Source organism: Vicugna pacos, chromosome 10 (assembly GCF_048564905.1).
Source record: "Vicugna pacos chromosome 10, VicPac4, whole genome shotgun sequence".
In the NCBI taxonomy this organism is placed as follows: domain Eukaryota; kingdom Metazoa; phylum Chordata; class Mammalia; order Artiodactyla; family Camelidae; genus Vicugna; species Vicugna pacos.
The window spans coordinates 63,587,026-63,610,001 of record NC_132996.1 but is presented as its reverse complement, the minus strand read 5'-3'; the positions used below and the strand labels follow the sequence as shown (position 1 = coordinate 63,610,001).

Genomic DNA, 22,976 nt, shown 5'->3' with positions numbered 1-22,976 from the left:
AATAAAGAATATACTGGCTATTCACCAGTAGCCAGGTTTTTCTACACAGATAATAAAAAATCATCCCAACTAGGGCTACCAAACTTCTTTGGAAAGCAAACTCTAATAGCTTTTTGGTTCTGTGCTTCATCTAAGACTGTCAGACATGAATCAAGCTTTAAAGGATATCAGCAATACTACTTAGATCTCCTGATCTCACTACCCAAGAAAGTTTTAATACCCAAGACCTAGTTCAACAAAATTGAGACATGAGCATCACCAGAAGCAGCTATATATTTTTAATCTAAAGATTGGGCATACAGAAAGCATTTTACATAAATTCTCAAGTCTTAGTATGTAACAGGAAATATGAATCCCAAAGAAATAAGCATCTTTCCATAGGTCTTAATCCTTGATATCTGCAATAAAGACACCTCTGGTAATCCAACAAATATTTGCCTCCCACCCACATTACTACTTGGTAGGACACAAAGGAAGCTATAGACCTGCCCCTTGTCTTCTCACTAAAGGACTGCAGATAGCCTGAGAAGAAACATTATGGCCAGGGAGCCTTTTAATTCTACATTTTCCTATTTGTTAGGATGACGGTTGGAGCTGGCAGCTTCTAATCTTCCGCCCATAAATGTTCAAGAGGGTCATGTACTGCAATGAGCTTTATTCAATGTTAGTTTTGTCAAATGTTGCAAAAAAATCCCAGTGACTAAGGAAGTTATTAATTCTTTATACTTCAATTTCCTATCTCTAAGTTAGCAATAAGATTACTGTGCTCTACTTAGCCACATTTAATTTTTAAGAATCTTCAGGGGGAAAATTTTCACATATAATTTTTAAAAATGTTCCTTGTTAAGAGTTGGGATTGAGCTCAAAATAAATCCATCCTGGTACAACCCCTTTCTGGTTGCTCTGGAGAGAAAAAAAGACACTGATACATAAGGAAGTAACCAAGATGAAAAGGAGGAAGAAATACAGCTTGAAGTGAAGAAATGACACAGACCCCCCACATACACACTTTAAAAACTTTATTTATATAAAAAAAACTCATTTGTTTTTAAAAGCATTAACAAGAGAGAAAGAAAAACAGAAAAGATATGGAGCAGAAGACATGCCCCTTAGTAGTGTTCGGTGGGAAGGTGGGATTTTTGGTTCTCTGGAAATGAATGTTTAGTGTTTTTATAAATGAAAAAAAAGACAGTTAAAGGTCCCCAAAAGCCCATGGCTGTTCTAATACCCACACCCCACCGAGAAAAAGAGCACCAGGAAAAGAGCAGAAGAAGACAAGAGAAACCAAGAGTGGAGCCAGGTCCAGATGGGGGTGACTTCCCCTGTGCAGTATGCTCTTAGGGTCACAGAGAGGAAAAGGCTCCTTTTTTGCCAGAAAAGGAGAGGGAAGAAATGTGAAGGGGGGAAAGGGGTGAATAAGGAATTTTAATGCTTAGGGGAAGGGGGAGGAGGGTAGTGGGTTGTGCACTTGTCTCCTACCCCATAGCCTCAATACATAAAGGAAAGGGGAGAGAGTAGGATAAAGATTTCCAGTTGCACTGAACAGAGCTTTTAGATTAAGGGGAGGAGTAAAAGGCAAATAAGGGAAGGGGTTAAAAAAAATAATCAACCGCATAGCAGCTGATTCCTCTAGCCCAACCCACTAATACACGAAACTAAAAGGAGGAGGTAGGGCAGGGGACTGACACGACTTCCCTATAACCCCTTCAGAGATGACAATTCTGGGCAACTAAGGAGTAAGAGCCATACTACTCACTCCTCCCACCAACCTCATTTTGAGATTCATCAAAACAGGATTTCTGCAAAATCCCAACATATACTGTTGAGCAAAAGCTTGCTATGTCTGAAATCAGAGACTATTCCAATTCCCAGTGGAGAGATTGAGGTTCTCTAGGTCACCTCTCCTCTTCTTTCTGCTGTTCAGGGCCAACAGTGGGTAAGATAGCAACAAAATATAATTTGCAAAATCATGAGAAGTGAGACTGCAGAGGCAAAGAAAGGCACATGGAAGGGAGGGAGGAGATGCACCCCAGGTCAAAGGCACAAAGAAGAGGCAAAGCCAAGGGTGATCCCCACCTTTTAACGGTAAAGGGGGCAGGACTATGTACATCAAGTCCTTTAGTCAGTCGGTAACCAATCCAGGGAGGAGGCAGGGGAAGATGGGTTTATAAGGATGAGAAAAGGAGAAATAAGGGCAGGGGGAAGCCAGCTTTGAAACTTCCTGCCAGTTTCAGACTAAACGATTCATGTACATTCCTACTAGCTCCTCCTAGGGGTTCTTCTCCTCCCCGGAAGACATCTTTCTGCTCCTTCTCACCCAAAAAGTCTTCCTTGACATATTCTCCTCTTTCTAAAGCCTCTTGCAAATGGCCAGGCCAAGTCAGCAGACATTATCACAGGATGGGAGAGAAGGGTTAAGGACAGCCTCAGTAAGGGGCAGCAGCAGCAGCCCAGGGTTGGCATGAGGCTTGGAGAAGACATGGAGTCTGTAGGTCCTTGATGCTCCCTGCCCTGGAGATGAGGAGAGCAAGGTTTCTTAATCTCAGCTCTAGGTGACTTTCACTTAGTCAAGGGCCCTTGCCAGGTGGTACGTGCCAATGTTGCCATCCTTCTTTGCTTCAAAAATAGTCACTAGGAGTGAGGGAGGAGCTCAAACTTTCCATTCTCAAAAAAAAAAAAAAAAAAAAAAAAAAGCAGCCCCTTTCCCACCAGGAAAAAAAAATCTTGATTAAGAATCATCGGTTTATCACATTGCTGGACACTGCATATATAGCATGTAACTTCCAATTCTTCCCATGGCTTCCAGTGAAGAGCCCCACTCTCTCCCTCCTTCCACACAAGGCTAGGAGTTCCAGGGAGAGCTGGCAAAAAGAGCTAATCTGCAGCAGTTTCTCAAGATATGCTTATAACTGAGTCAGGCTTCCAGGAAATAACTGCAGGGGTCCTGGAGGGGGAGGAGGGACAATTAAGCTTTACTGGAAGAAGTTAGGAATTGATGGGAAGAAGGCAGCCACTTAGGGCTGTAAGGGCAGGAGGCAGCCTGGCAGTTGGCACAATAGTCCAGCAAAGAAAGGGAAAAATCATCAGTCCATTTCACCACCAAAAAATAAAAATACATATATTATAAGCCCAGATGTAGCGGAGAGAGTGGCGCTAAATCTTCTGCTGTGGGAAAAAAAGAGAAAGAGATGTTAATAGGGTTGGGGAATAAGGAGAACCAAAAGGTAGTTAAGCAAATCTGGAGGGAAGAAAGTAGCACATAATGGAGAATCAGATCACCAGCAGCATATTCCAGCCTCTTAAGAGATAATAATCACAGAAGCAGGACCCTCAAGCCCCACGTGGCGGAGACTGATCAGATTAGTATGATTGGTAAACTGCTGGGACACAGGGACCTCCTTCCTCAAGGATGAACTTGGGGTTGGCTGGAGGACATACCATGGAGGGGTAAGACACTTGGTCCCCCTCATCATCCAAAACCAACTCATCCAACTCTTCCTCCAGAGATTCCTGCCCCTCGTCCTGCTGTGAATACATGCAATTTGTTAGTATGAGAGTAAGAAAACAGGAACTTCATGAATGTGTGCCAGACCTAGGGAAAATCCCCACATGTATAAACCCAAACAAAACAAGGTAATAGTAAGTGAAGGGCAAGACATTCGAGAAAGGCAGGAACAGAAAAAGAGTTATGTGAGAATAGATCAGCTGGCGTTAGTCACAAGTAACACATCTATAGCCTTCCTTCCCCCATGTCAACCATGGCAGAATGGCCCAAGAAATCCCAACATGAATCAAAACTCCTACTTTTTCCCTGAAAAATCCCTACAAGGAAAGGATGCTGTCTTTCACTAGGTACATTTTCCCTATTTCACAAAACACTCAGGCTTCAAAACAGAACTACCCTTAGAAGGACAACAGTATATAAAGAGGATTTACCATCAGGGGTGTTCCCTTCAATGGCTCCATATCGCCTAGATCTCCAGATCGATCCAGTGTTCTATTGTGGTCCCCTCTCTCATTCAGTGTGGAATAGTTGTTATCTAGTGAAAAAAAAAAAAAAAAGAAAAAGTACACAGAAACATGACAGTCCCTTCCGCTATACAATATATTTTAAGCAGGTAAGTGTGAATTGGCACCTCTACTGGGCACTAAGCTTTAGTCAAATGCTCCAGAAAGGTATTAAGGTCTCATTGTCCTTGACTTAAAAAAACTTAAATCTATTTGGGAAGGCAATATATATGAAATATGCAGGGTGTGACATATGATAATAAAACTAAACTGAAAAGATCTGTCTATGAAGGGGACTGAAATTAGAAGAGAGTGAGGTATGCTGCAACTGTTAGGAAGGACCTAACAAAGGAGGCAGGACTTCAGCCAAGCCTTTGAGGATGAAGACAATTTAGAAAGCAATTAGGAAGGACATTCCAATAGGAGGTATTAAATAAACAAAATTTTAGAAGTATAGAGTGGAGAGACAGAACAGCAAGTAGACTAGGTGGGCTGAAACAGAGCACAAGGAGAGAGGACAGAGGAAGACTGGGGTCAGACTGTGAAAGGCTGTAACAGTTTAAGGACACAAATTTGATTCTGTAGTAATGGGGGGAGGCATATGAAGATTTTTTTTAAACCTATAAGCATGTGGGAATGTGGGGAAAAGTAGATGGATCAGGTTTTACTGAATTTCCTCACATGCTTCCAAATGGAAAAGTCCAGCCAGTGCTCTTTCAGGACGGTAAATGATGAGGGTACTGGAAAGAACTGCAGAGCCAGACAGTTCTCCTCCTCCCAATGAACCATTACTCCATATCCTCAGGCAGGAATTAATCACCTACCTAATGATTTTGTGTTTGATCCCATATTGCTCATCTGAATTTCTTCCCGATCAGATTTCTTATCTGTAGGAAGTTAGAAAGTTATCCAAGTCAAAAACCAACTTTTCAAATCTATACTAATCATAAAAAAATTGTTTCCTAGTCTGACCTCCCTTCCGTCTCCCACCCATCAAATTTTTACTGAGCACACACCCACTAAGTGCAAGGCTCTAGACAAAGCCTTCATGGGACTTAAAAAGATCCCTTTCCTACAGACTTCTAACACAAGAAATCATTCACTAAGCCAGAAGGTTTCAAATTATTTGGTCTCAAGGCCCCTTTATAGTCTTGGAAATTATGTAGGTCCAAAGAGTATTCATTGGTGTAGGTTACAAATATTAATATCTATTGTTCTAAACATTTTTAATGTTGATTTATTTCATTAAAAAATAATAAACATTCCATGTTAACATAAATAACACTTTAAATTTTTAAAAAAGCATTGTTTTTCATTTCTGCACCTCTTTAAAGTTTGCCTTAAGATGAGATAGATTCTTATACCTGCCTCTGTATTCAATCTGTTGTGATGTTATTTTGGATGAAGGGTACAAAGAAAATCCAGCCTCACAACAGGTAAGAAGTTGGAAACTGGAGGAGAATTTTAATGGTCTTTTCAGATAACTGTGGATATTCTTTGATAGTATACTAATACTAGACATTAGAGCGTCTTTAAGGTTAGCAGCGATGTAGAATCTGAATCCAAACTAATGCTCTCTTCATACTCTGTTAAATTAAAACCCACCAGTCTGTCTTGCACTCTGAATTGATCAATTACTCATACATAATTTTGAAATTCACTTGGAACATACTGGTTCACAGAGTTATGCAGATCTTCTAAATGTTAACCCATTTCATGATATAATATTAAAAACTCACATTCATTAATATCACCACTGATTTCATTTAAAAGTGTTTTCAGTATTGGGATGTTACCAGACTCACAGTGGCAGATAAGTTTTCCAAAATTAAAATTTTCACTTGACAATTCAGGCATCATGTACTGTCAGTTATTTTTCCTCAAAGTGACAAGTTCACTGCAATCATTTTGAGAAAATATCTGTCAAATACCCGAGTCTGAATAAGCATAATTTGTCTTTTTAGTCATTTTAAGTAAAAAATAGTATTCCATTAAAAAAAAAAGTTTTGTTTTTTTTTTAAGTGGCTAGTCTACCTAGTAACTCAAACAATAACATGAGTGCTTTTCCTCAAGATAACCACCACGCTCTGGGGAATGCAGCAGGGTGCTTTATGAGTACTGCCTATTTCATCAGCAGAGGATGTTAAACAGATGTGTACTCAAGGGCAGAAAACAATAAAGCTATAATTTTTACAGCACAATCGAGTACATTCTTAAGTGAAACTGGATCTTTACAAACTGCAAGTACATGGCAACGAAGACCACAATGACTAGTCTAGTTTGGTGTCACTGTCCCGGTTTAAGCTCAGGCCCCCAGCAGTTAAGTGCCACCACTGCTTCTGCACCATCGGCACAAACATCAAGAGACTTGGTGATCCTCAGACCACATTTCAAGTACCCTGAATGAGGAGGAAAGGGAAATAGCTCAGTGGTAGAGTGCATGGTTAGCATGCATGAGGTTCTGGATTCAATCCCCAGTACCTCTATTTAAAAAGAAAAGAAAGAAAGAACCCTGAATGAGGCAAAACCCAAGTGGCATTAAGATAAGGGCTATAATATACATTTACGTGAAAAAGAAAATATTTTACAAAACAAAACATATGACATCTTTTGGGTGTGCTTGCTCACATAGTGATGTTTAAAAGATACTACAAAATAGCAGTGGCTATCTCTGGGTAGCAGAAATAAGTGATCTTCTTCTTGCCATTTTTCCGGTTTGTCTGCATTTTCTAATTTTTCCACAGTAAACACTTATTACTTAGTATTATATGGAAATTTAAAAGGGAAAAATATGTAGATCTTCCCTGGACTTACAATTGGGTTATTTCCCAATAATCCTATCTTAAGTTGAAAATGTAAGTCAAAAATGCATTTAGTACACCTAACCTACCGAACATCGTAGCTTAGCCCAGCCTACCTTATACATACTCAGAATAATTACAATCAGCCTACAGCTCAGCAAAATCACCTAACACAAAACTACTTAAAATAAAAATATCTCATGTGATTTATTGAATACTAGAGTAAAAGTAAAAAACAGGATGGCTGTCTGGGTACAGAACAGTTTTAAGTGTACCAGTTATTTACCCTCGTGATGGTGTGGCTGACTGGGAGCTGTGGCTCTCTGCTGCTACCCAGCATAAGAGAGTATCCCACTGCATTTCCCTAGCCCAGGGAAAGATCAAAACTCAAAATGTGATGTACGACTTCTATGTAACGCGTATCACTTTTACACCATATTATAAAGTTGAAAAATCATAAGCCAAACCATGATAAGGGACTGTCTGTATACATATATCAAATCATTATGTTGTACATCTTAAATTTATACAATGTTATATGCCAATTATATCTTCAATAGAGAAAACAAGGTGAGTAGGGTTCACTTTCCACTCATTTTAAGTCCACAAGCAGAGATAGGGGACCACAGCCAGGCTGCCTGTTTATTTTCTAATGCTCAGGCCTACCAGCTTCTATGTTATAATCCTGAAGTGAAGTATTACTCTCCTCTACCAAACGACTAGTTCCTTCAGAAATAAATATACATCCTATAGATAGTAAACCACTAAAGAAGAGCAGAGGCGGAATAAAAGCAGAGGGGTACGCCCCCTGGACAATGTACCTGACTTCTGGTTCCGGTCAATGAGAGGGAGAGTGCTATCATCATAGGAATGACTACTCTGGCTTCGAGAAGCACTGTTTAGATTCACCTGGAGTCAAATATAAAATGCAATAATGTCACAGGGTACTGAATTCACAAACATCTTATTCCTTAATAGGCAGGGACTTTTTAGGTCCCTATTTCCAAATACAACTCTTACCAAAAGGTAACTCATAAGGGTTATGTAAATACCTATTTAGTAAAACAAACTAGGATATAATGGCTTCTATTTATGTTCCTGAACAGATTACAAAGGTACCAAACACTATCAGAAGGAGATAAAGTCTCAGAAAATGATAAACTTCAAAGGGCTATGGCAGATTTGGAGAAAAGTCAAGAAGGCCACCATACTTCCCTGCACCAGTGTTCATACTACGCTATGACAGACAGGAAGACCAGAGCTATCTGAGCAGCAAATGCACTATAGGCACCTTCTTTTTTGGGAAGAGTAAACCAAATGATTTCCTCACTAACAGACTTGCATCAAAAGTAGACTCAGTGTGATAGGGAGATAGAAGAAACCAAACACAAAAAGCATTACTGGAAACCAAGGGGGAAAATAAAGATCAAAGTCTCAGTCCAAACAGTTATTTATTCTACCTGAAAGTCTGATTTTTTCCATCCTTCTTTTTCCAGTGGCTTCCGTAGTTCCTTATATCCCCAGATTGTCTGTAATACAAGTGCTGCTGCTCGAACTTCTTTTTCTGAGCGGTTCCTTTTAAAGAAAGTAACATATGGAATTTGGATGTAAGACCAGGGAAGAAGCTGAGAACTTGTACTCTCTAATACAATGTAACATAAGAATATAAATTCCAAAATGAGCAAGAGCAAATACTCACAAAGTCTGGTATTTTAACTCAAAGAGTGACACAAAAAAAAATGTTTGCTGGAAGTCTTATCAATGTTTGGATCAACATTAAGACAGAGAAAAGAGCCATACTTCTTCACACTTTATATGTTAACAAGGGGAAAAAAAATTAAAGAGCAAAAGGGAAAAGCTCCTTTCCTAGCAACTTCCCCTTCATATTCAAATTTTTCCAGCTATAACTTAAAGTGTTAAGCTCACCCTGATTTGTTGATCAAAACCAGCTTCTCAATACCCTGTGTCTCTCGAAGCTTTTTGGCAGCCTCCAAGTTCTCAGCAATAACTTCATTGATGGTGTTCAAAATAGAGACCACAGTGTCCTCAGAGAAATTCTGGGAAGAGCTCTGCTGCCCTCCTGGCAGATTCTTTACCAAGTTAGGAATAGCATGTTTACCTACAGCAGCAAGACAGGAGGAGTAAGTGCAGGGAGAACAAGCTGAGTCAGGTTCTGAGGAGACTAACCCTATACTGAATTGCACTGATCCTATCAAGTATAGGTACTGTTCATACAAATCAACTTCATTCTCCTATAGGATTATCATTTCAAAAGGGCAAAGGACCTGGACAGCCATGAATGAATTATCCTTCCTATTCTTTTATTTGTTTTCTCCTTCAGTCACAATGTAACATGGTACACAGTCCATTCAGATATTCTAATGAAAACAGCATATTGAATATTATCATAGTTCAATAGAAGAGTCATTGTGAATTTGAAGGAAAAAAAAAAAACGCCAAAAACTGGGCTCTACCAAACTTATGAACTATATTAACTCTGGCCAAACTACGTAACTTCCTTGACCCTCAGTTTCCTTATTCTATTAAAAAAAAAAAAAAAGGATCTTTGTGAAGTGGTGACAACTAAATGAGAACATACAGAAATGCTTAATAATCCCTACTAACAAAGTACATGCTAAATAAATAATAGCTATTATTATTCTATTTTTTTTAATGCATCACTTCCTGTCTTTCAAAGAACCATTAAACTATAACCCTCTCCAACTCTTAGATTCACAAACTGTGGGGGGGCCTAGGATCCTTCCTCTCAGTCATTTCAATAAATAAATTTAGTACCTGCTGGATTAAAGGTACTGTACCAGACGCTGAGGTAACAGTTAACATCCAACTCCTTACCAATTAACTCTTTGTTGCGAGCATCCACAGCCAGATTTCTCAGTGCTCCAGATGCAGCTTTCACAACCCGCTCCTGGTCATTGGTCAGGAGGTCAGCAATGGCAGAAAGAGCCTTCTCTTGACGCAGAGCAGAGCGGATGTATCGACCATACTGCAAGCAGCACATGGAAAGAAGTAAAACAGATTACAGATGGCACCAAACTAGTTAGTTTGTTAGTAAGTCCTCTCACCTCCTGGTAAAGGTACTCACCGTCCAGCGCCCAGCACACAAGTTCTGGATGGCCCCGGCTGAGGCTTCTAGGATGGCAGGATTCTTGCTCTCCTTGAGGAGTGAGATGTATATCCGCACCACCTCTGGCTGAAACAGAAGTTCATAGCCTGCACAAGAAAGGGCAAGAAAGCAGAGGATGCTTCTCAGTAACGATGACAGGCTCCGGCTGGCTGGAGTGACGGGTCTATGCTCCCACACCATTAGACTCCCTAAGCCCTCCGCCCACCCAAAAGCAAAACTACAAGGCTTCCTTGAGTATCATTTATCCAACTCCTCTCCCTTCTTCCTCCTTGACTCTTCTCTCCCAGTTTGCTTTAGCCTTGCTTGTTTCCCAAGGGATTCATTTACTCAATGAAGGCACTCAAGAGTTAAAGATTCTTCATCTCAAATGAATTACTTCTAGCGTAACTGAGTCATTCTGCCCACCTTAACCATGATTAAGTAAAAGGGCCTCTCAAAGATTTAGTAACATCTAACCATTTATATCCACGGAGAGCTGTGAACTTTGGTCTTACCGTATTGATGAATATAAAGATCCAGACTGTGATAAGGAGACTTCCTATAACAAGTCAAGTTTAAGTCCCATGACTACTACTTAGTGGCTACTTAGGGTAGTCCCTAAGCTCCTGGTCTAGATTACCATCAAGACCTTACCGTATCCTCAAGTAATCTGAATAGCTGCCAAAACAAGCAGTCCTTTACAAGTTACTGCTATAAAATTACAGTTTCCAAATACTTTCACCATCACATCAAATCCATAAGTCAGAAAAGACAAAACAGTGAACATACTGTATACCCTGTTAGGCTGCCAAGTACTCAGTCTGTGGACTATGTTTGAGACCCATGGAGTCTAAGAAGAAAAAGATAACTTACCTCGAGCAGGACTACTTCTTTTAGGGAAATCCACTGTATCATTTGCTGGATCCTCTGTGGGTTTTTTCCCTTTGGAAATTAAAAAAGGGGAAAGGAGTAAAAAGTTTAAGAAAGGGAAGAGTCCACCTGGTATATTTCTTTTATTCTTCAGTCAAAATCTTTGGATCAGAAATGCATTAAGAAGGACAAAAACACAAAACATAAAAAAAAAAAAAAACAAACAACAAAACCAAGGTCCCCAGCTTGTCTCAGCTGGAGGCTATGCAGAAACAAGAACAGAAAACAGGCAGCAGATGGGTAAGGTGAGTATAACCACTATCACTGCTATTATCTTGAGTTTTGATAACTAGGGCTGCTGCCCAGAAATAGCATGCCATGAGCCATTAGCTCAGAAGAGCTAAACTTGTTTCAATGGTCTTCCTCAACTGAATTTTCCTACATGCATCCACAGGGAAGGGTTAGGCAAGGAAATACCATGGAAGCTAAAACCGAAACATGCAAATTAGAAGTCGATAAGCGCCTTAAAAGATTCCACTCACCTCTGGAGAACCACTCATCTTCCAGTGCATCACCCAAGGTTGAAAGCAGAGAAGAGAAATGAAGAAAGAAAAATGCGAGAGAAAGATGTCAACAGGATCATGAGCAAATAAGCAGGAAAGCAGAGAGGAAAAGAAAAACACAGGAAACACAAAGGAGGAATGGGGGAGAAGGCTCCAGATTAGTTGAGTTCTCAGCCTTCACTGTCCAATCACTGGTACCAATACCAATACCACCACCACCACCACCATCACTATCATCATCAACATCACCATCACCACCACCACCACCACCACGAATGAAGCACAAGACACAGGGGAAGCAGCAGCAGAGCAAAAAGACATCCTTGACTAGGCAGATTCCTGCTGCTCACCAAGTATTTTGTACCCAAAGCTAAATGTTCCTTCCTCTTCTCATCCTACGTTAAGGAGTAAAGAACAAGGAACCAAGACTCACCTTTGCCCTTCTTGGCCCCAAAGCAACTGGCAGCATGTGGCCCAGTATTATTGGCAACACTGGGAGGTGCCTCTTGGTAACGTTCTGCCTGTGGGATTTCCCGGTGAACTTGATATGACAAGTTCCGAAGGAGGCAAACACAGTTCTCCACAAGCTTGGGATCACAAGATAAAAAAGTCTCAGTAAGAGAGGAGAATGACTATAGTGATTTCCGAGTAAGTACAGGTTTCCATAATTCAAGTTTTAAAACACTGATCCTCAAAAGCATAGCCTAATCCATCATCTCTCACAATGCCTCTTAAGTACCCCAAGTGTCCAAAAATTCTTGTAGCTTCAGGCTAATGGAAGGTTTCTGCTATCATCTGACGTATAACACAAAACTCCGGGTCACTCTTTTTCCTAATTAGAAAAAAATGTACTCTCTTGGAAGTATGGCTAAACAGCTTTAAAATATATTACACAGGTGAAGGAAATTCTAAAGGAAACAGTTTTCTTTTACGGTAAACACCCACTTTAAGAAGTAGGTGGGGTATATAATGTTATTTGAAAGCCTGAGATGATAGGTCTGCACTATGGGTACCTCATGGTTACTGTGAATGGAATTCACTCACCCATTAACTTACCTTGCTGTCTGAATCTTTCTGTCCAATCACAGCCTGAACAATGAAAATGAGAGCATCCACCAAACCATCACATTCCCGAAGTTTCCGGCGAGCTTCACTCCTCTCTGAGCTGACATTCCTGAGAGGAAAAGGAGAGGCTTCAAGATGACTAAAATCCAGAAGTCCTCTCTTAATATCCTTAACATCTAAAAGCCACCTTAATACTTTTTATCTTCACTATGACAAATAATGAGTACTTGTTATAAGGAAGGTACTGGAGCTGAGATAAAGTTGAGTAAAACAATTCCTACTTTCAGGACATTTATAACTAGTCTGGGGGCAGAAGGGAGTATAAATAAAGTATACCAAAAACAATAATTTAAGGTAGGAAAAAATACTTCTTGTATGGAAGCACAAATGAAGAACGGGGCACAGTACACAGGGGTATATTCCAAAGAGAGAAAGAATACACTGCACATTTATAGGAGATAAGAAAAAGAAATCAGGAAAACTTTCATGAAATAAAAGCACTTGAGTTTAGCCTCAGAAGATAAATAAGCAAGAAAGGTACTGCAGACAGAAGAGCTCTTCCTCATTCTATCCTTCTAGTATTCTATACTCCCTTTGTTGCATTTATTGTAGCCTGACTTGAAATACAAATAACTGAAGGCAGGACACAGACACATGCAAGCCCAGGACTAAACAACTGCCTTATACGTGGTAGGTACTGAACAACGGTTTACCAAATCATATGAACAAAGTCAAAGCTGCACACAAGTGAGTTCAGACATGTGGGGAACAGCAAGTAAACCGACATCGCAGACATATATAGCATGCAAGGGAGCAGTGACAAAGGTAACAAGACAGGTTGGAGTCATGATATGTGATACAGATAGGAATGGAGGCTGAATGACAAGCTAAGAAATTTAAACTTTTTTTTAAAAGAAATTTAAGTTTGTCCTCAAAAATTCCATCTTCACCTGAAACTAAGATTGTAACTACATTTCAATTAAAAAAATTTTTTTAATTCCATCTTCATACTCTCAAAGTCCTTCTGTTACCTGAGGCAGCCAGCTGTGTTGGTAAGTACAGATTCCCACTCAATATGGCGTGGCTTACAATCCTCATTAGGTTCCCGCTCCCAACCAGAATGTGGAATGATCACTTCATCTGTCAAGGCATGCAGTGCATGGTCCACAATCTCCATTTTGATTGAGTCATGGGATGAGAGATTCCACAAGGTTCCTGAAAGAGACAACTCATCAGATAGCTCTCCAGAACCCAAGACAATACATATGAAGAATGCGAAAGAAAATCTCCTATTCCATCATTTCTCAGTCTTCCCCAATGATCAAATACCTGTAAAGACATTCAGGCTTTTGTTTGTGACTCACAATAAGAAATATATTTTACATTATGGCTCAATACAAACATATATAATCATAAAAATAAGGTTTCATAAAACAAGAGTATACTCTAGGTAAGCAATACTCTCTGGGCTTACCTACACAAGAGCTTCTCAATCTCAGCACCACTGACATTTTGGGCGAGCTGTCCTTTCCATTGTTAAATGTTTAGCATATCTCTAGCCTTTACTCATTAGATGCCAACAGCACTCCCTCCCGACCTCCCTGAGTTATGACAACAAAAAATATCTTCAGACCTCTGAAGGTCCTCTGCGGGAAACATCACCCCTACTTGAGAACTAATGGTCTACACTACTTCTTTTTCTTTCTTTCTTTCCCTTGTGTTCCACAAAGTTGTGTTCAATACACACTGATGGATCACAACCCACAATCTGAAAAACACTCTTCTAAAGCAAGGACCACAAGCTAAAATGTCAGCATGTTCTAAGCACGTGAGTGAGGACAAGCAGGTGTTTAAAAGAAATTACAAGAATGTGAATAAGCAGCAACTGACACTCAGCTTCAATGTTTGGGAGACAATTTCCTATATGGCAGTAGTTAGTCAGAGACAACATATTGGAGATTATTGCAAACTGCAAAGCACATGCCCCAATCAACTCAGACCAACTACAGCCAGGTAGTAAAACAGATCCATTGTAACCTGTTCTTGCACATTTTAAACAGAAGGCAAAAATCCGGAATTTTGGGTGAAATCAGCATTTAAAACATTAGCAAATAACGCTTTAAATTTTTGAAAATCTTTCATGATCCAAATCTGTGAGGTGGACTTGACCCAAAAGCCACCAGTTTACAGCCTTTAATCAAAAGTCAAAGGACTAGCAATCCTTCTAGCTCTCAGTATCTCTAGGGATAACACCCTGACCCTAACCTGGCAGTTTCCCTTGGGCCCAGAACTCACCAGTAATAACTTCAGTGAGGTCCATATCTCGAGCCTTTCGGAGTAATCGCACAAGGGCAGGAACACCATCACAGTTTTTTATAGCAATCTTGTTATCCTGGTCACGCCCAAAAGAGATATTCTTGAGAGCTCCACAGGCTCCAAGGTGCACTTCCTTTTTGGGGTGGTCTAATAGTCCCACCAGTACTGGGATGCCCTTGAGCTTCCGGACATCAGTCTTCACCTTGTCATTGCGGTAGCACAAGTGTTGCAGGTATGCAGCTGCATTGGACTTGACAGCATCCAAGCGGAATCCTAGCATGGCTATAACCTCCGGCAGCTCTGGCTGTCTCCAATTAGGGGGTGGAGGTCCTCCCTTGCGCAAGCTATCCAAGCTTGCTAAACTTCCCCGTTCATGCTGGGCCAAAGGAGCCCAATAGTACTGGTCTGATGGCACCTCCTCACCAATCATGTCTTCATAGCTCCTGCAATGTGGAAGAACCAAGACAAAAAGGAATACATTAAGTTGTCAAAGTCTGGTTTCCTGGAGAGCTCCCACTGCCCCTAATCGTCAAGGAGGGAGTAATCCCAGCTCTAGTACACTAGATCTTATTTCTCTTTTGCATAAAGGATATACTGATCAATTTTTCTTAATGATATAAGGTTGTAATTTTAAAGGCATCTGCAATTAGATTAAAACCATTTTTTTCTGTGAAGTTTACTAGCTTAGAGGGGTAACAAGCTATTTAGATAGTTAATCACAAAAAAGAACCAAATCCTGACTGCTTAGCATTTGAATGATGCCTTACAGCTATTAACTTCTCCAGATAGACAGAGATGGAAATAACCTTCAGACAGCAGAGTTAATGAAAGCAACCGACTCAACAGCACAGAAATCAGCACACAATGTCTGAGAACAGCTCTCATAAGGCTTTTGCTAAAGGGGAAATGAGGCATTTACACACACAGGAAACAGCTGATGGGATAAGACCCTTGAAACACTTCATATTTAAGCCTCTCCTAACCCTATTTTGGAAATTATAAAAAAGGAAGTAATAATAGTATAAGCAGTATAGGATTTCTTGCTACCTCATGAGGACCTAGCTTTTGGTATTGATGAGCTTGAACATTAATCTGCACAGTTCATCCCAAGATCATCTCTGCTACTCAACAAATGTATAGGAGGTAAGATTTCTAGCCTCCCATTTCTAAAGACAATACTTCCAATTCTGTCAAAATAGACATTACTGGCCACCATCACATTTGGGATACCCAGGCACTCAGAAAAGGAATAGAAACGAAGCAATTGAAGGTAAAGAATAAAGTCTAACCGGAGACATTTCTCCCTATTTCAATACTACCAACAACCACTAGAGGGTGAGTCTGTCACACTATTATTTATTCATAACCACCAGGAAGGAAGAGACCCATTATCTGTGAGCTCATCTCACTCTGTGGCTCCCACAGGAGAGGAGAATCCATTGTGTGGAACTCTCCAAATAAGCCCGTTGTTTGTTCCACAAAACCACTCCCACTGTCACCAAACCCTCAAGGTTATTAACCTGAGCAAAGGGCCTGTCTCATAGCTGTCAACAGTGATTCAGGTAGACAATGCATTTAGTAAAAATATCACTATTTTTTAATATTATTTAAACAAAACAAACAGGATATATAGCTAAGTTTTTTAAGTGGGCTACTAAACTGTGTGTTACATAAGATTCCATTTTAGTATGGGAAAAATAAAGTCAGAGTATATTTACATGTATAGCAAAAAAGAACACAAAGGAAATGTACCAAAATGTTAACAGTAGTTCCTTTTCAGTTTTGTAGTGAGCATGTTCTCACCTTTATTGTTATTTCAATATAAGCAAGTACAAAAATAATTACTAGAACCAAGATTTTGGTCACTTGAGATATTTTTACAAGAGGGGGATCATGACATTCTTTCCCTTGTTTTACAAACAAAGCTGTGCCCAGAAAGATTAAATGACTTGCTTGAGGCTACGCAGCTAGTGGCAAAGGCACGACTAGAACCAAGGTCTTCTGGTTCAGTGGTTTTTCTACTAATCATTCTGCCTTACTATTTTCGTTTGACCTTGTATTGCTCTCCTCGGCCTGGAACAGGAAGCAGCAAATGTTCTTGCTAGTCAAGCAGGTTTCCAAGTCCAGAACCACCCTGGAACAAACCCAAGAACCAAGCCCAAATCCTCTCTTTATGTCAGTTGCCACAGCTAGGGACAACAGAATGACCTGGCCACCTGCACTCACCTAAATCCAATCACTATACTAATGAGGAAGTCGGGAAAAGCAGACTTGTCAACAAGCAGGAGCCAACACCCTGGACAGACTCCTTTGGTGAAAGCTATTATCTACCACTGCTCCAAGCTGCACCAGCTGAGGTCCGGTGCACCCCCTTACCCTCACCCGAGGAATAAAAGGTGAGTCACATGGGAGTTGGATCTGCTGTCCAAAAGATACCTGAAAGGTAAGTGACTCAGGCTTAGACAACGAGGCTTCTACTCCTGGGCCCAGCCCAGTTCACTAACCAAAGCCACCTAATATGAGGAAAATGAGCACTAAGGCATTTGCTTTAGAAAGTCATGACCTCATGCAGAAATTCAACAACAGCTGCCAGGATATCCTTACCATTAAGACATCCATAAATCTTCTCCCTTAATTCTTATTATTTCTCTTTGCCTGGAAAACACTGTCTCTAATTTATTCTAATGTTGGCAGCCCATAGGCCAAACCTGTTTCTGTACAGAACTAAGAATGGCTTTTATATTTTTAAAAGGTTGTAAAAAGAATAACCACATACAACAAAAATGATACATTGTCTGCAAAGCCTAAAACAGTTCTACCTGGTCCTTTACAGAACAGGTTTACCAACTCTCATTCTAAGGCATGTTCTCAAGGCAAACCATCTACCAGTCCAAATATCATTACTCTCTTTTTCACATGACCAAAGAATCCCCAAGGATTAGCAATAAAGTCGGAAGAGGCAGCTGCTTACTGACCTTTCAGTGTGTCAACAATGTACCAACCTATGAGGATGCCACCCCACCTCCATCACTTTTACAATCAAATGTAAGAACCTAAATAAGCACCAAGCGTCAGGGGTTTTGTGAGATTAAGGTTTATTTTGAACTTGAGATTAAAACCACCACAGGGAGGGTTCTTATATGTACCCTTAACTGTCTATTCTGGCCCTGAAAGCCTAAAACTCTCAACCCCATTCTTAATACCAAACCAGAAGGTGAAGAAATTCACAAGTATTCCATAGCCTCAGACACCAGGCTCCCCTGTGGTACTCCCGTATCACCAAAAGGGCGTCAGATCTTAGGCAGAAATGAAAGAAACTCTTGGCATAGGAGCAAAGGCCACTCTTCAGGACACAGACCAATAACCATCACACGTTGTTTTCTATAATTAGAATATATGATTTTTATAATGAAAAGGAGACAAAAGAGCAAGCCAATACTTTGTAAAATCAGAAAAGGGAAGAACAGCATGGGCTTCCATAAAAAAAAGGCAGAGGGGGAGGGGACCAAAGTATCTCTAATACCAAAAAGCACTCAGAATGAGAAAGAAGAGCTACCCCTTTATGCTATCTAGGAAAGACCCTTTCCTTGCCTACCTGAGGCGTCGCCGAGGGTCAGAGGGTGTCCCGGTCCGACGGGCAGTGCCATAATCAGACATCATGCCGTAATCCAGGTCATCGTAGCCCATGCTACGCTGGTCATCCTCAAGCCCGTAAGGCTCTGGATGAAAGCGGTGCAGATCCACGCTGCTCCCACCTACCCGAACCTGGGGCTGGGGCCCATAGACATCCTGTCTACTAGGTGCCCGGTAACCTTCCATGCTGGGCCTATACCGTTCCTCAATGCGGGTCACCCGGGACAGACTGCCATAATTGTCACTGCCACTTGGATAACCATCTTCATAGTGGCGGCTATATCCATCAGGAGGGTAGTGGAAGTTCCTGGGAAGGGTAGCAGTGCCTGCTTGCCCCACATAGGGACCGGGCCCCCCGTTGCCATTCTTGCGGAAGTCACGACCCAGAGTCTGGATATAGTTATTAGAAACTGATGAGGCATCCACAGGCAGCCCATCTGGTCCCACAGGGACTGGCTGAACTGTCCGCGTTGTCACAGTCTTCACTACTTTCTTGACCTTGAAGTAAGGAAAGAGAAAAGAAAAATTAGTGAACAAATTAAGTTCACTTTACCTAGAAATGCCATGCAATCTACCCCTCTCTCCATCTTATAGGAAGTTGTCAGGCAGGAAAATTGTGCTGGTAGTAACTATGCCTCTATGGGAAGCTACTGCAGACTCTCTTCCTCATTCCACTAGATTTTCCCTTATCTCTTGTACTTTCTCTGTATAGCTAGAGATCACTTTCTTTATGCCTTCACTACAGATCAGTGGCTCTTCATCCATCCTAATTAAGTGCTTAACCCCTCCCCTTAACAGAGACCACAGGAAGACCTGCTCCATCATCCCAGACTTTATGCAAGTCTTAATCTTACTGTAGTCTCTGTGCGCCGAGTGGTTCCATCATCCGAGGTTTCCACAGAGACTACAGACATGGCTCCTTCAGGGTCCTCCTCTGTGTAGGTCTCCACAATTTGCCCTGGCTCTTGCATCCTGGGAATGGTGCTATACAAGAGGTGACTGTGATCCTGTGTGGAAAAGAGAAAAAAGAAAGAGCTACTATTAAGCCATATATATTAACAATCCATCCCAATGAGAGGCACTGCCTCCCTGAAGACAGATTCCTCATGCATCTTCTTTGGGCCCCAAGATTTTTAAAGTGGTGGCCGCCCCCACTTCCAGACTTGTACAAATGGGCAGAAGATATAATTTCCTAGCTCTAGTCATTTAACAAACATGAACTGAGTTAACTATAGCTGCATCAATAACCAAGTGACAGAGACAGCAGATTTAACTTCCCAGTACTACTAGTCATCTAAGTGAATATGAACTATATTAACTGCAGCTGCATCTACATCTCAGTGATCCTTCAAAATAAATTTCACCTAGTAAGAAATTATAAGATGAACCAGAAAAGTCTCAGTAAGAGCCATCTTCTGCCTAGCTCTGTGCTATTCTCCAGATATGTCAAAGGCTCAAGACCAGCCAGATTATAGGTAAGGTTTTCTATGAAGTAGAACCACACCCATTCTAGAATAAGGATGCAGTAATTAGGGATCAAATACCGGGTCAATGGTCATTATAATTAATTCCAAAATAAAACTACATATATACTTTGAAGTTCCCCATTAAAAATTTTCCTCAATGAAATTAATTAATGGGAGATTACAATGTGCCAGGCACTTTGCAAGACATCAATATTCACTTATAGGCTGAGGAAGTAAGAAAGATATGAATAAACAACCTAGACCTTGGGCCAAAACAATTACCTGGGGTCCGTTGAGCTTTAGATCTGAAAATTTCTGTCGCTCAAGGTCAGCATCGCCCACAAACCGGCCGTTCTGAAACACAGCCCACAAGAAGACAATTCATTTTGTGGCCTTCTTTTGCTCTATGAAACACAAATGATCTTTTTTTCCAAACAGGAAAAGGGCTTTCAAGAAGATATCTGTGGCCTGGAGTCCTTCTGTCAGTACACATAAAAGAACCACATCACTCCTTAGACTTAGCACTTTCCTCAAAATTGGAACTGGGTCTCGAACTCTGGCAGATTGGGTCTCTGGAACATAAGAACGTAAATGCTATGAGGGGCAGAGGTTTTTTTGGTTTTTGTGTTTGGTTAGTTTTGCTCAATGATGTATCCCTAGTGCCTTGAACAGTGCCTGGCACATAATAGGTACTCAAAACCTATTTGCTGAATAAACAGCAGAGACTCAGGTAAGTTCTCCAACACACAATCTTTTTGGAAAGCCATAAGAACATACGGAAGGTCGGAAAGGCTAGGTTGGGGGGTTTCCAAAAGCCTTCTTTATTGTTTCATGCATCTTCACAATCTACACCCACTGGAAACTCCCATACAAGGAAGCGTTCTAAAGAAAGAAGCAAGATATATGAGTCTCTTTCCAAGTAGGAAGAAAAGTATCTCAGCTCCCCTTAAGCAAACAGACATCTCAGTGTCTTCATCACTAATTACCAGAGCCACAGAACACATTCGAAAATGTCACTCTTAAGTTGTTCTGTCTTAAACATCAGGAAATAATCTAATGACATAATACTACATAAAAATACATTTGACTGTTCCCCTTCAAATAGAAGACAGTAAGATCCAGCCACCTTGGGAGACTCTTCCCCCACCCTACTCCCATTACATAGGGAGTGTAATGCTGTAGGGAGAGGAAGTTAAACATTACTCTCAGGAAGAAGGAAGGGTGTGGTTTCATTGCTGAGCAAAAGTTAAAAATAGAAGAGAAAGAGGCAGAGAATCCGTGCACTAAATCCTGGAATTCCCCACCACCTCCAAGGCTGAGCAGTCCTGCTCTCCTTTTCAATACATAACCTCTCAACCTTAACTCTCTATTCTTGTTCCTAAAAAAATTCTAGGAACATTGCAAACACACTGCTTCCAAATTCCTGATCATCCCCAATTGGAATTATGTCCTCTCACTCAACATGTTCCTCAGCATAAAGGACCTTCTCTGTCTTAAAAAATAAATAAGTAATCAATGAAAAGCACTACTAGAGCATGAACACTGTTCTAAGTTCCCACAAGAGATCTGTATCAGGCAATGCCTACCACACACACACATACACATACACACACACACACACAAACCTCAGACAGATTACATCACAGCAAAGTCAGACTAGAGAAACCATAGGAAACACAAGATACTTCTCATTTCTAACACCAACTCTCCCAAGTCACATCATAGAGTCAGCCAACCCAGAGACCACTGGCTCCTGTGGTTATCTGAGTAAAACAGCAGCATGATGCTCCCTCTCCAACTCTAACCAACAGAGTCAACAATGACCCCTTCCTCCAAGACATAATATACACAGCCAACAAAAAGAGTACGGAGCAGGAATATACAATTTATGGACACTGCCACATCTTCTGAGCAGACTGTTCCCTGAGGGAGATTGAGAATACAAGATGCCCAACATCCCCAATCACTAAGCAGTAGGCATTTAATTTCCTGAATTTTTGATACCAAAATGGGTACGGGAAGACAGAAAAAAACAGAAGTAACTTAAGTACAGCTCCAAATTATATGATCTACCATTACTAGAATTGCATCCCAACCCAGAAACCCCACTCCAGCAAACAGGAAGTCAAATGGATTCCAGAGATAAGTCCTCCCAACTCCGCACAGCAGCCAACATTCCCTATCTCTTAATCAGTATTTATCACCCCTGCAAAGGCTATCATGAAGCATGGGTACTAGACAGTCCATCACCACAAGAACAGTAGTTTCCCAAGGATGGCTGCCTCTCTACGACCATGCCAAAGTCCTACCTGCAGGTCTGATGGAGAGAGGGGTTACCTGATGCCGGCGGGTGAGGGTGCCGTTGGCCATGAGTGGGTTGGCATCTTGTGGTGAGACCCGGACGCGTTCCAGCTGCGCCGAGACGTGGCGCCGTTCCTCCTCCAGCGCCCGGGTCAGCTTCTCAAACTGGGCCTCTTGTTCCTTCACAGAGGCCAAGATGCTGGCGGTCGACTCCACCTCTGAGTCGTCCATGAAGGTAAGGGGCAGAGCCGCCGCAGGGCAGGGTAAAAAGGAAGGTGGATCACAGAGGGAGGAGGAAGGAGGGAAAAGGCCCCCCTCACTTCACACTACCGGGAAAAGGTAAGAGAGAGGAGAGAAAAGGTCACAGGTCAGAGAAGACAGATGAATTATTAACCCCAAAGCCAAAGATACCCTCTTGTGGTTTTACTGCAGTGCAGAAAGAGAGCCACCACCAAGCCTGGGAGCCCATCACCAGTGTCTGCTCAAGCACGATCCTTTGCCCACCACCCTCTTTAATACCCAACCATAAATAACTATTGAAAAGAAAGGTACAACTAGATTCAAGTCTCTACACTGTTGGTAGGAGAGGGAGAATGTGGCTAAAGCCTGCAGTCATGACATTAGATTAAAATTAGATTATTTTTCCCTGGAAATATTTGCTGGCATCAACTCAGTGAAAACTGTTAACTCCACAGTATAGATAAGCACTTACTGTCCTGCAGCGACAAGCCACCTCTAGAGATAGGGGGCAGTACAAATCTTACTCAACCTCTCCCAAATCTGAACACTGAAAATGCTGCAGTGGTGGCAAAATATACTAAATGAA

General features: G+C 41.2%; 1 protein-coding gene across 12 annotated transcripts in view; it reads right to left on the bottom strand.

Moving 5' to 3' along the window:
- Positions 1-262: 262 nt before the first annotated feature.
- The window catches only part of CTNND1 (catenin delta 1), a 49,034-nt gene continuing 26,320 nt past the window's right edge, over positions 263-22,976 (bottom strand). For 4 of the 12 annotated variants that reach the window (XM_072969995.1, XM_072969994.1, XM_072969993.1 and 1 more), the window contains 17 exons: positions 22,187-22,476; positions 20,132-20,203; positions 19,238-19,390; positions 18,346-18,881; positions 14,730-15,193; positions 13,466-13,649; positions 12,426-12,543; positions 11,803-11,956; positions 10,810-10,878; positions 9,916-10,043; positions 9,666-9,816; positions 8,736-8,928; positions 8,270-8,384; positions 7,631-7,718; positions 4,833-4,895; positions 3,937-4,040; positions 3,092-3,525 (listed from right to left, as the gene is read on the bottom strand). In XM_072969995.1, coding sequence (XP_072826096.1) covers positions 3,361-3,525; positions 3,937-4,040; positions 4,833-4,895; positions 7,631-7,718; positions 8,270-8,384; positions 8,736-8,928; positions 9,666-9,816; positions 9,916-10,043; positions 10,810-10,878; positions 11,803-11,956; positions 12,426-12,543; positions 13,466-13,649; positions 14,730-15,193; positions 18,346-18,881; positions 19,238-19,390; positions 20,132-20,203; positions 22,187-22,381 — 2,952 coding nt within the window. In that variant the 5' untranslated portion in view covers positions 22,382-22,476 and the 3' untranslated portion in view covers positions 3,092-3,360. Of the gene's footprint in view, positions 3,526-3,936; positions 4,041-4,832; positions 4,896-7,630; positions 7,719-8,269; positions 8,385-8,735; positions 8,929-9,665; positions 9,817-9,915; positions 10,044-10,809; positions 10,879-11,802; positions 11,957-12,425; positions 12,544-13,465; positions 13,650-14,729; positions 15,194-18,345; positions 18,882-19,237; positions 19,391-20,131; positions 20,204-22,186; positions 22,477-22,976 lie in introns of all 12 variants that reach the window. The other 8 variants (XM_006214075.3, XM_006214077.3, XM_072969998.1 and 5 more) reach the window with 7 other exon arrangements.